We start from the raw sequence: 12,996 nt of genomic DNA on the forward strand, positions 1-12,996 counted from the left end.
TGATATTTTTCAGTCATATGAACATTTATTTTTCAGCTTGAATTTGGCTCAGGCCATATACTTCGGATGCATAATAAAGGGGATCCGGGCCTTGCTGTATCCCTCAGGCTGTTGCCCACTAGTCCAGTCCCCCAAGGCCTGTGTACTTCCTTACCCCGTGACACTCAATATCCGAGCCTCTCTGCTGTATTAGATGATATAAAAAAAATGAATGCAACTCTTCAATATGTGTTTTCATCACAGCCTTCAATTGAAACAAACCAAGAAATTCACAGCAGAGATTGTGGATCCAAGAAAGACCGTTGGAAACCGTTGATGTATGGTATTGACATGACCTATGACGTCATTGACTTGGAAACACGTCAGCCTTTTTTGACCAATGCGGAACGAGGAAGGAAAGATTCTCCTAGTATCTTGGAACCACAAGGGAATGGAGTTACGTGGAAATTGAAAAGTCGGCGAAGTGGAAGAAAATATTTAGATTTTGGCAAAAATGATGAAAATGATTTTAACGAAGAAGAGATAATCCGAAAAATTAAACGTAAGATGAGAACTCCAACCTTGTCACGGAAATTAAGACACACACAAAATAAATTGTTCACTATATTTGCTGATTTTTATGAAGAGGAGGTAATACCGATTATTCAAGAAGACGAAGAGGAAAGCGGGGAATCACAACTCGCTGGATATGAGCCCGAGACAAAGTCAAAGAACTTTGTGAGCATTAATTCGGCATTGAATGAAAAAGAAATTAGCTTGGCACTGCGATGCTCCACTATGATTCTCGAGACACCGATTGTCACTGACTGTGCTGAATATCTCGCTGATTTTGTGATGAAAGTGGTGAATTTCTGTGTTGCAAGTAAGTAATCTTTCATTCAGTTATTGGCAGTCTAGATAGAAATAGTTGTTTTAAAAGAAGAAATTCAATGTGAAAATTGCTTGTAGCATGTTTCACCAGTTTTTCTTCATTTAACCCTACTCAGAGCCAACTATATACCACATCATTTAGACTAAGATACTTTAGGAATGAATCGACCATATTTCTTAATAGAAAGGTATGCCTCCCAAAAACATCTATAATCACTAAAAATGAAACATACAAGTTTTAATATTTTCGATTAAAACGCTCACTAAAAAAAAACTTTTGCCAAAACGTTCACTCAAAACTATTCTTTAGTATTCTTTGGCAAATATACAGCCCAAATTATATATTCCCCATGCATTTCCTCGTTTCTTGATTACGTCACTCTTTTATTCAGATAGATTTAACGGCAAAGATGCAATGTCGATGAAATAAAAAAATAGAAAATGCAAGGGGAATATATAATTGGGGGGGTGGTAAATATTTGCATATTAGGGGGTGATGGGTAAAGTAAAGTGAAGCGCTCTTAGGAATGATGTAAGTATTTTGGAATTTTCTTAAGTTTTTTTTTAAACTTAAAATTTAAAACTTAAAATTGTGTAGTCTTTCCATTGAGTGGGCCTAATTTTAGACTAATACCAAATTTTTTTCTGTCTAAGTCTGTTCTAGATCAAATTGTATTCCGCTGTTCCTCAGGATATTCCCCAAGATCTTGAAACATCATTTCTGAGCTTGAGATCTTGGGAAAGTGAATGTATCAAATAGTACTCTCAATAATTATATATATTATTTAATTTCTTCAGATATTTTTTCAAACCTTGAGCTTTTTTTTGGGAGTGTTAAATTCTTTGTGGCAACCCTGATTTCATCGTCTTTAAATACTAGATCGTGATTATTCTATTGTCTACGCACCATTATCTGATCTTTTATACTTGAGAATACGAATCATGAACTGAGCAAAAAATGATCTATAAAATGAATTTGGAGCATGTCAAAATCATAGGTTGTGAGTGTAATGGGTAATTAAGTTAAAAAAAAAACAACGTGGTATGTAATTATGAAACCTTGACCGAGATCTACACACTAAATATGAGAATCCTCCTTGCTTATGATCAAGAGGAAGTCGTTAAAACAACAATTGTTTTTCTTGTGAGGGACTTCTCATAAATAAAAACATGTAATCTATTAACAAAAAGTAAGTTAAATATAAAACCCTGATGTATCTGTTATTCCAGTGACTTGAATTCAGTCTAATAGACCCTGTGTTTATTACCACAGTGTTTATTAGTGTTTAAACCACATGCAAAAGGGGAAGGGGGCTTTGGTCCTGGAATCTTCCCTGAAATATTTAAATTGGAATTACCTTTTTATATTTATTGTTTTCCCGTATACTTAGGCAATTTTTGGCGTTTTATTTTAATTTGTACTCCCCTCCGATGTGTACGTGGGGCTTAGAATATTTTTGCTGTTTTTTTTTTTGGGGGGGGGGGGTGATTATACAAAATTTATTCTTAAACCATTATCATAGGCATCGCGCTAGCGCTGCCTAAGTAAAGAACGAAGTGGGCACAATGTGTTGTTTTTTGTTTTGTTTTTTTCCCCATACCTGGGTACTTCGTATCGAAGGAGTCGTTGTAGAAACTTTGAAAAGGGCTTATTCAATTGGAAATTGGAGTGGTTAGTGCCCTTTTTAAAAGTTAAAAGTGATTAGAGGGCAACTAGACCCCCCCCCCTATCCGTCATTCCCCCAAACACATCCAATCAAAATTTTGAGACAGCCATTTTGTTCAGCATAGTTGATTTTCAGATAGAAAATATCTTTTTGAGGAGAAAACTCCCCCACAACCCTCAGGGCAAGGGTTTAAAGTTATGCCCTGAGGGCATATAAGATCAATGTTGACAATGTACAGTTTATTATTATTTTTTTTCTTTAAAGCAGGGCACTTCATATAGAAGGGGTCGTCGTAGAGACTTCAAAAGGGGCTCATTCGATTAGAAATCGAGAGTTCTAGTGCCCTTTTTAATAATCGAAAGTGATTGGAGGGCAACTAGCCCCCCCCCGCCCCCCAATCATTCCCCCAAACACGTCCAATCTAAATTTTGAGATAGCCATTTTGTTCAGCGTAGTGGATTTCCAGATAGAAAATGTGTTTTTTAGGAGGAAAAAGTTTTTTAAATTAATATAGCTAAATAATGAGTACGCTTATCTAATTCTTTGTACTTAACGGGGATGGATGGCCTCTAGAATTCATTTCCCATATAGTGCCATGGGCACCAAGGCTCTCCTCTTAAGAACTAAAGGGTCTCCATTACATGAAAACATACCTCTGACAGGGGCGGATCCAGGATTTTTTTTAGGGGGGCGCAAAATAGGCTGATCTGATAAACTTGCCTTAGGAGCAAGTTTATTTAAAGTAAACTTACGTTAATTAAGTAAATTACGTTAATTACGTTAATTGAGGTATCATCTACATTAGGGGGGGGGGCGCCCCTATCGCCCTCCCCTGGATCCGCCGCTGACTTCTGAATGTAGATGATACCCTGAAAAATTTGTCCCTCTGTGTTCTACCCACAAAGACTATGGTATAAATATACATTCCTTTCTTATTGAGAATACCCTCTTAGAATTGCTAGAATAATGTGTAAAAGCATACTTTTAAAGACTGTAAAATGGATTACACTGTTTCTCCCTTTATACCCTTCCCCCAAAAATTGATTTTTGGATAGTAGTGTACTCATAGTATCTTAAAAGAAAATATATATTCCTTTCATATTCAGATTCCCCTCCTTAAACTATTAAACCAATGTTCAAATACATGCCTTTTAAGATGATGCAGATGATTTATAAATGTCCCCTTGCTCCTCCCTCTGTAAAATGAAATTTGGAGTAAAACTGGGTAAAGGACCCTCATAAAATGTTAAAAAATGCAATTCTTTCTGTAGGATTGCTTTACGTCAAATGATTGGGAGGAGTAATTAATTTAGATTTTTAAAAATTTAGCTGATTATTCTAAATATTTTATTAAAATTATATAATATTTAATTCTTTAAATAGTTTTTAATTGTTTTTTAAATGAAATTTGAATGAAAACTGTGTGCGTCAATGATTGGAATGAGCAAATAATTAAGATTTCTTAAAATTTAGCGTATTATTTTAAATATTGTATTAAAATTATTTGTTTTTTAATTGCTTTTTTAAACAAAATTTGGAGGAGAACTGTGTTACAGATCATAATAATATGTTAAAAATAAATCTAAATTCTACAAGATTGATTGGTGTTAAGTGATTGGCGTGAACAAATAACTTTGCTTTTTCTTAATTTAGCGGATTATATTTAATTACTATTTTTTTTAATTATTTTTTTTTAGACAATTTTGAAGACCACACTGCCTTTCAGCGACAATAAATAAATAAAAGTTCAAATATGGATAAAATCCTTTTAATCGATAGTGTTTCACAAACAGTGACAGAAGTTCACAAAAATACCAGATATTTCGGTCACATATGCAGTGACCGTCATCAGTAGTTTTACTACTGATGTTTTACAAAGTCGAAAGCTTTACAAATCGAACTTACAAACTCATTCGTTCTTACGTAGTATTTAAAACTTGTACCACAACTTAACCGTTACTTAACTACAACTTAACCACAACTTGTACCGTTACAACTTAAGTAACGTTTAAACTTGTTGACTTTTAGTTGAAGACTTAACTACTGGAGATTAACTATTGAAGACTATACCCGTTTTGATCATCAATATACTTAAGTCTAACTTCTTTTCTGAAAACACTTAAGTCTTTTCTTTGGGCATAAATGAAAATTCTTCCATTAAACCTCTGGCTTTTCTCCTTCAACTTTTGAAGCGCCCACAGTTCAAAACTAATTTCTTTGGAACAGACGGTAAGAATATTTTTCACACTTTCTTTTCAAATCATGGGTAGGCTACCTGTAAATAAATCGTTTTTCAAAGCTGTTGTCCTATTCCAGATTATCATCGTATAATGAAGACATCATCCTTACCAAACTTGATTACTTTTCTCGAAGACCATTGTGAAGCCAAAGTAGTCGAAAATTTTCATACCTTCTTAACATCTGGCGAAGGAGACTGGGAACCACCCGAAAATATCAAAAATGCACTCAATTGTCCGTCCAGTTGTAGTGGCCATGGTATTTGTCTTGAATTTGGCTGTATTTGCGACCCTGGATTTTTCGGTGACGACTGTGCCAAAATGACAGGTAATGTTGTCATTAATCATGTGATTAAATATTGATTAAAATCAAGTTGCCATCAATCCATTGGGCCCATTGGAGACAAAGCCAAGACAGGTAGTCTGAGTGAGAGGCAAAGCTGGCATAAGCCTTTTTCAGGATTGTATAAAAATGATTAGTCATCTGAGTGATTGGAATTCTGAATTTTGAGGGACCGTCTGTGCCTGAAATCACACAGATTTAAAATGATTGCACATTTTTCATTTAAACAAGATATCGTATGCCTATCCTTCTTCTAAAATGAAATAAAATAGCAAAATTGCCCATGTGGTTTAAATGCGCCTAGTCTTGAGTTTGGCTGTATTTATAACACAGGATTTTCTTCCGGTGAGAACTGTGCCACAATGACAGGTTCATGTCGTCAATATAAAAAATAGAACACGCTTGAGCCTACTTAATGAATGTTAATAAACAGAAGAATTCCAGAAACGGGAAATCTGATTTTCAAAAATCTAGGGTACAAAAGAAATCAGGTTACAAAAGTTACTTTATGACAAAAATTAATTTGTATCGTTAATCAAAACTAATGAAACAAGGAAAAATTGTATATCTGTAAATTTTTTTCTCAAAAACTGCACTGCAATTTCTTCTTAAAATTGGCACACTGCCATTTTCCGCTATGAAAAAATGATTTAGAATGGTTGCGACTTTGGGAAAAGTTGAATCTTCCTCCCAGCCCTCTTGATACATTTTACAAATCGTCTGCTGACTGAAATTAGAGACCCCCAAAGGTTGAAAGTCTCGAGGATAACTAGGAGGAGTTTTAAAACGCAATTTGTTTATTGACAAATCAGTTGATTCTGAGCTTTTAGGGAAAAGTATTTCCGCTTAATAGCTGTGAAGTGAGTCTCGGATTCTTAATTGCTTCACATTAAATGCCACGCATTGTGGCAGAAAATTCAATAAGAGCTTGTAAGTCAGGGGAAATAGCTCCACTTGGTGAGTTTGGTTTGTTTAATAAGATTGTTTGTAATAAAATAATTCTTCGGTTTTCGGGCGAGGAAAAACGATCTAAATAGATCACAATTTTTTTTTTTAAATACATTTTTTTTCATATGAATGACGTCACAAATACCCAAATGCCCTAATAACCTAATGGTTTTACTTTCTACAGTGTATAAAATTAAATTTAAGTTGCTTTGCAAAAGAAATAAAAGGAAAGGCCTTTCCTTTCTCCAAGTGAAGCTCGGTCCCCGTGTACTAAAATTGATAAGATTAATTACTAAAATTAATAAGTTACTAAAATCAAAAAAATACAGCACACTCAAAGCTCAGTTAATAAATGTTAATGAGACTGGAGGAATCTATTAAGTTTAAATATGGTCTTCAGAAACCTAAGGTACAAAATTTTTTTGTAAAGCAAACCAATAATGTAATGTAAAGCAAATGTAAAGCAATGTAAAGCAAACCAAATAATGGTTTTTAATGCAAACCAAATAAAAAAAAATAATGTAAAGCAAACAAAGTCCAAATAATGCAAACCAAATAAAAAAAATAATGTAAAGCAAACCAATTCCAAATAATGCAAACCAAATAAAAAAAAAATAATTTAAAGCAAACCAAGGCCAAATAATGCAAACCAAATAAAAAAAAATAATTTAAAGCAAACCAAGTCCAAATAATGCAAACCAAATAAAAAAAAATAATGTAAAGCAAACCAAGTCCAAATAATGCAAACAAAATAAAAAAAAATAATGTAAAGCAAACCAAGTCCAAATAATGCAAATCAAATAAAAAAAATAATTTAAAGCAAACCAAGTCCAAATAATGCAAACCAAATAAAAAAAAAATAATGTAAAGCAAACCAAGTCCAAATAATGCAAACCAAATAAAAAAAAATAATGTAAAGCAAACCAAGTCCTTTTTCCGAGTTTCTTATTCAATGAGTACCGAATTCCTTGCCAATCAAACTGAGTCCATATTATGGATGTCCAATATAGAGGACGACATTCCTTGAGGAACAAATATGCTAAATTTTATGAGTATCTGGGGCTTTGAATCATGGAAAGCTCATTAGGCCACTTTGTGCCTCAAATCAAACATTTTGAAAGATGAAGCCACTCTCTAGCCGCATAGCTCTTAAGGTATTATTTTAGCTACACATTTTTAACATCTTGGAACAATGCCCTCGTCCCCCTCACTCTCCCCATGAAAAAATGCATCCCAATTAAATTAACTTCTTGACACGTAGCTTAGTCAAAAATGAACTAAAAACTATTGAGTCTCGGCTATGTTGAGTTATTGAAAATTGAATATCGACGTTAGGGGGTCGGAATTGAATAACGGTATCGACACCCAATACCAACAGATAAAAGATGTAAAAAACATATTTAATCAACAAACAAATTTAAGTTTTATATCTAATTGTTCAATTTATACTTTCCTTTTAAACTTGTGGGAAGGTAAATTATGTAAAATCATGTTTTAATTACATAATTGGACGTGGTTTCTTAAGCAGCTTAATGCAAAGGAAATTAAATGAAGGATTTATGTCCATTATTGTACGTCGGTTGCATTAAACCTTATTTTAAGTAATTGCTATCAAACAGGTCGTTAATGAACTGTAAGTAAGGAGCGAATAGAGCGAATAATAACCGAAACTCTGTAATGAATTTTGATCAGAATTGATATATCAAAAGAATTGGCTTTTTATGCCGATTCCAAACATATAAAGTTCATTAAGTTTAAATTTACCCATCATAAGCAAAGAGCCTTAGAAAATTTGCCTTATTTCACAAAAGGGGGGAAAATACTCCTAGAAAAGCAAGTGGTCTTGATATAAACCTTACCAAAAAATAAGCATATCAAAGAAACTAATTATACATATTTCGAGCTCGAATCTACAAAAATGTGGAATTCTGAAAAAAAAAATTTCCCCAAAAGAAAAATCACGGCTGCGTGTTCTTTTTTTTTGTGGGATATTAGTACCGAACAGATACATGGGGGAGGCTACTCTCGGTTTTAACCCCACCCTCAAAATTTTTGTTTGATTAGTAAAACATTTTTGTTTGATGTAGCAAAAATACCCCCCCCCCCCGAATAAAAATCTTGGTTGCAGCGTTTGTACTGGATATCCATATTGGTGTCAAATATAGGTATCAGAACATTGAATATGTCGGAAACAGACTTAATACCCTAAAATACTGACCTTTTTTTTCTAATTGCTAAGTTTCGGTATTATTTTAAACTTGTGTAAAACAAATTTTAAAAATTCATATTTTAAATACATCATTGGCTTTTCACTCTTCATCGTTGGTTCACATTAAGCTGGTCAAGGGCAGTAGCTTAATATTGGGGGCTTCGGGGGAGGTATTATCCCTCCTCCCCTCCTCTCTCTGACTATATTTTGAAAAAATAAACTTTGGGGGTATATGGGATATTTTTTCGAAAAATACCTACTTGTTCTTTTTACTAAGAAATTAGAAAAAATGACGAATGTGCCCCCTCCCCTCATATTTTGAAAATGTTTTTGCCGCTCACTCCTCTAGATTTCCATGAATTGATGCCACCAGTTAAAGATATATTTGCATTATTAGACTTAAGTTGTATTGTAAATGTGTGGGCATTAAACTGTACCTTAGTATCTGATTTCAGTATCGGACATCAATATTTACATCGAATATCAGTATCGGCAGATCGAAAATGTCAAAAATAGTTTCAATTTAATAGAAATACTAAGTTTTTGTCTCTAATTGTTGAGTTTTATCTTTTGATTTCAGGCTTTTAAGTTTCATTTAAATTTCATTTAAGTTTCATTCAAAATCACGTTTCATTTACATCATTGGGTTTGGTTTCTTAGCAGTTAAATGTAAAGGAAATCAAATGAGGGTATTGTAAGGTAAAGAAAAGGCAAAGAATATGGCATTAGTCCCTACCGGTCGTGCTGATATCCGTTTGTTGGCACTTCTGCCAGGAAGTTCCAAGAAACGGGGTTCGCGAACAATCATCCAGTGCTTTCGTGCATCGTTCCTGTTTACCTTCCCCAGATTTCTTCAGGTACCCATTTAGAGCTGGGATGACTCTGGCTGAGCTTACAGAGTCACTCCACTGACCCCCGTCTCAAAACAAATAAGTGGTTACACTAGGATTTGAACCCTCGCCCACTCGGACAAAGGATCCAAAATCTAGCGCACCAATCCACTCGCCTAGGACGGCATGTTTGACGGATATTCGAAGATGAAGGATTTAAATATGAAGATGAAGAATATTCAAAGAATTAAGGATTTATGTTTGAAGGATATTCTAATTATCTTTCAAATTTGAAGGATATCCTTCACTGTCAACTGTTTTATGACGAGGTAAAACTAAAGATGGCCTGTAGTTTAAATTAGAGGATGTTGAATTAGAAAGTGGATGAGACTGATGGTGACTGTGTCAAGTTGAATCTAGCTCTACATAAATTTTAAATTATGTATGTTTATGTTTTGTCATGAGAAATTCAACATGATAGGAGTAAAATGGAATACTTCAGTGAGCGAATTTTAAAATACATAAACACAAATTTTTCTAGAAGGCCTTTCGCGCTTGATCAGAGCTTGAATCTCCATTTGCATTCCACATTTCTAAATTTTGAATAATTTGCTAGTGGATCAACTAATTTTAGAAGAGGATTATGATGTTTTATGGATTTTGCTTGAGGCTAATGCCAAAGAATTTGGTTTACCATAAAATATTACAGTTAACACTATGTAACTTACCACAGAAAGTAACTTACGTAGTGTGAAAGCCCCTTAATCCGAATAAATATTTGTTATGACGAGTAAAAAAATACGAGCTCAAGTTAAATTTGGAGTATACTAAAGTAATAAGTTGATGAAGCTCATGGTGATTTCACACTACGCCATAGAATCTTTACACTAGTATAACATAAGACTTCACATTACGTCATGCTATCTTACGGAGGGAATTTTGTTTGAAATTTTTTTAAAAAGAGTGATTCTATTTAATTTTTTTTTGTTTTTTTTATTAAAAAAGAAACTAGAACTTTCAATTTCCGTTTGAATGAGCCCTCTCGCGACATTCTAGGATCACTGAGTCGATGCGATCACCACTGGGGAAAAGAAAAAAACATACAAATAAACACACATCCATGATCTTTCTTTTGGCAAAAAACACCAAATTCCACGTTTTTGCAGATAGGAGCTTTAAACCTCTACAGTACGGATCTCTGCTACACTGAATCTGATGGTGTGATTTTCATTAAGATTATATGACTTTTAGGGTGTTTTCTCTTTTTTCAAAAATAGGGCAAATTTTCTCAGGCTCGTAACTTTTGATCACTAAGATGAAACCTAAAATTGATGAAACTTAAATATTTAAAATCAGCATAAAAATCCGATTTTTTATATGTATCAATTGATATTACAATTCTGTTTTTTAGAGTTTCGGTTACTATTGAGACGCTCGCTCTTGCTATACAGTTCGTTACCACGAGCTGTTTGACAAACGCAGTGCCAAGTAGACACCACCTTCACATTCGATTTTACGTTAAGACCGATTCATAATCAGATTTTACGAATAACGAGATTTAGCTGGAGCTAATTCGAGCATACTGAAATTCTGCCGGGCTCAAATTAGTGCTAGCTAAATCTCGGTACTAGTAAAATCTCATTGTGAATGGACCCTTCAACTTATATTTTGTTATGAAAAATTCAAAAATGCAGTAACAGAATTGAATTGCTGAGTGAGCAATTAAATTCCATAAGCCATTCCTAGAAAGCCCTTCACGCTTGATCACAGCTTGAATTTTCATCTCCACTCCATATCTTGATTTTTGAAGTTTGTTTGTGCGAGAATTGAGAAGGCCTTATGCATTTTTATATTCACCTAGTGTGTAAAGCTACAGTTACTACAACTTAACATAACATAACATAACTGAAAATTACCTTTGTGGTGTGAGGGTCACGTAACCCAGATAGCTATTCTATGACGAGGTCAAAAATCATGACCTTTAGTTTAATTTAGAAGATTCTGAAGTGAGGTATGGACGAGACTGACGGCACGTCCACACTACACCGTGGAACTTTTCATACTAGCTTTAACCTAGAATACTAAAGGGGGTACCGAGGAAGATTACTACGAAGGGCTGGTATATTATACTCCAGTAGAGATGCCTCAGGAGGTCGTGACGGGAGTCCTTATATGGGCATAGAATACTGACGGGAGTCCAAATATGGGCATAGAGTCATTAGGGAGAACACGTGGTTAATGGGGTCAATGACCTTTTTTTCCAATGTGTCAACAACAACAACATCGACCTTGACATTCGCTGAGAGCGTGCACTTACAACAACAACAACATCGACCTTGGAACACCTGTGCTGTCGACCTCAATTCACCTATCGTGAATCAATAATTCCCCTTAGAAACAACAAATTAATTCCCCTTTCTTGACAGATCAATCAACCAATGACATCATCTGTCAGACTTTAAAAATTTTCGCCTAGAAACGATTCTCCAGGAATAGATCCAAGTCATTAATGTCTTTGCCTCGGAAACAACTCTTTTGGTCGAACTCCAAAGGATATTAATAACCAAAGGCCATGGAAACAATTCTCCAAGAAACATCTTAGCGATGAATTGTTTTAGCGCGGGAATCAGGTTTCCTATTAATTTGAAATGCATTAGCGCAGAGATGCCAAAAACAAAAGGAACACGCTGAATTACGTTTAGGGATTATTTGGGCAAAACCGTTTTAGACAGGTTATGGAATTATTTCGGCGAAACAGTTAGAGACATTTTAAAAGATGATTTTTGAAGAGATTTTAGAAGAGAATTTAAGGGTGAAACTCTGTGGTCGTTATAATACACAAGTTTCATTTGAACAGTGTTGTGAGGTCCTCTACCCACACCCCAAAGGGTTCCAATCATCCAACCCCAACCCCAAAGGAAGCCCCCGGTCCTCAAAGGTCCCCCAAGCTCCCAAAGGGCCACCGGTGCCCCCAAAGGCCCACCCAGACCCACAAAGGCCCTTCCCGGGCCCCCCCAAGGCCCCTTGAGCTCCCAAAGGACCAACGGGGTCCCAAAGGCCCTCCACCAGTCCCCAAAGGCCCACCCATACCCCCAAACGCCATCCCCGGGCCCCCCAAAGGCCCATCGAGCTCCCAAAGGACCAACGGGGTCCCAAAGGCCCTCCACCGGTCCCCAAATGTCCCCCAGGCCCCCAACGGCCCCCCCGACCCCCCAAAGCCCACCCTGTGGCCCAAAGGCCCACCCTATGCCCCAACGGCCCACCCCCCGCCCCCAAAGGTCCCCCGGACCAGAGAAGCGCCGCCGGGCTGCGCCGGGGGCCCGGAAAGCGCCCCAGGATGTGCCGCGGGGCTGCGCCGCGGGTCAGGAAAGCGCCGCAGGGGATGCGCTGCAGGGATGCGCCGCAGGAAAGCGTCGCAGGATGTGCCGCAGGGATGCGCCGCAGGTCAGGAAAACGCCGCAGGGGAAGCGCCGCAGGTCAGGAAAGCGCCGCAGGGGATGCGCCGCAGGGAGGCACCGCAGGAAAGCGCCGCAGGATGCGCCGCAGGGATGCGCCGCAGGGATGCGCCGCTGGAATGCGCCGCAGGGGATGCGCCGCAGGGATGCGCCGCAGGGATGCGCCGCAGGGATGCGCCGCGGGGATGCACCGCAGGGGATGCGCCGCAGGGATGCGCCGCAGGGATGCGCCGCAAAAAGTAAACTAAAAAGTAAAAATTTCGAAATGTTATCCCCCAAACGCCCTCCTCAGACCCCCAAAGGCCCTCCCCTGGTCCTCAAAGGTCCCCCGGGCTCCCAAAGGGCCCACCGGCCCCCAAGGGTCCCCCCGGCCCCGCAACGTCCACCCCCCGCCGCCCCCGGTCCACACGGCTCCCAAAAGACCACTCAATCCTCAC

General features: G+C 37.1%; 1 protein-coding gene across 2 annotated transcripts in view; it reads left to right on the plus strand.

Annotated features, from left to right (window-relative positions):
• LOC148939181 (terminal nucleotidyltransferase 4B-like) overlaps nt 1-12,996 on the plus strand; it is a 585,918-nt gene that overhangs the window by 520,816 nt on the left and 52,106 nt on the right. For both annotated transcript variants that reach the window (XM_089107013.1, XM_089107012.1), the window contains 2 exons: nt 37-862; nt 4,854-5,102. In XM_089107013.1, coding sequence (XP_088963139.1) covers nt 37-862; nt 4,854-5,102 — 1,075 coding nt within the window. The remainder of the gene's footprint in view (nt 1-36; nt 863-4,853; nt 5,103-12,996) is intronic.

This window comes from Artemia sp. Qi Xiang Cuo, chromosome 21 (genome assembly GCF_049724085.1).
Source record: "Artemia sp. Qi Xiang Cuo chromosome 21, ASM4972408v1, whole genome shotgun sequence".
NCBI classification, from domain to species: Eukaryota; Metazoa; Arthropoda; class Branchiopoda; order Anostraca; family Artemiidae; genus Artemia; species Artemia sp. Qi Xiang Cuo.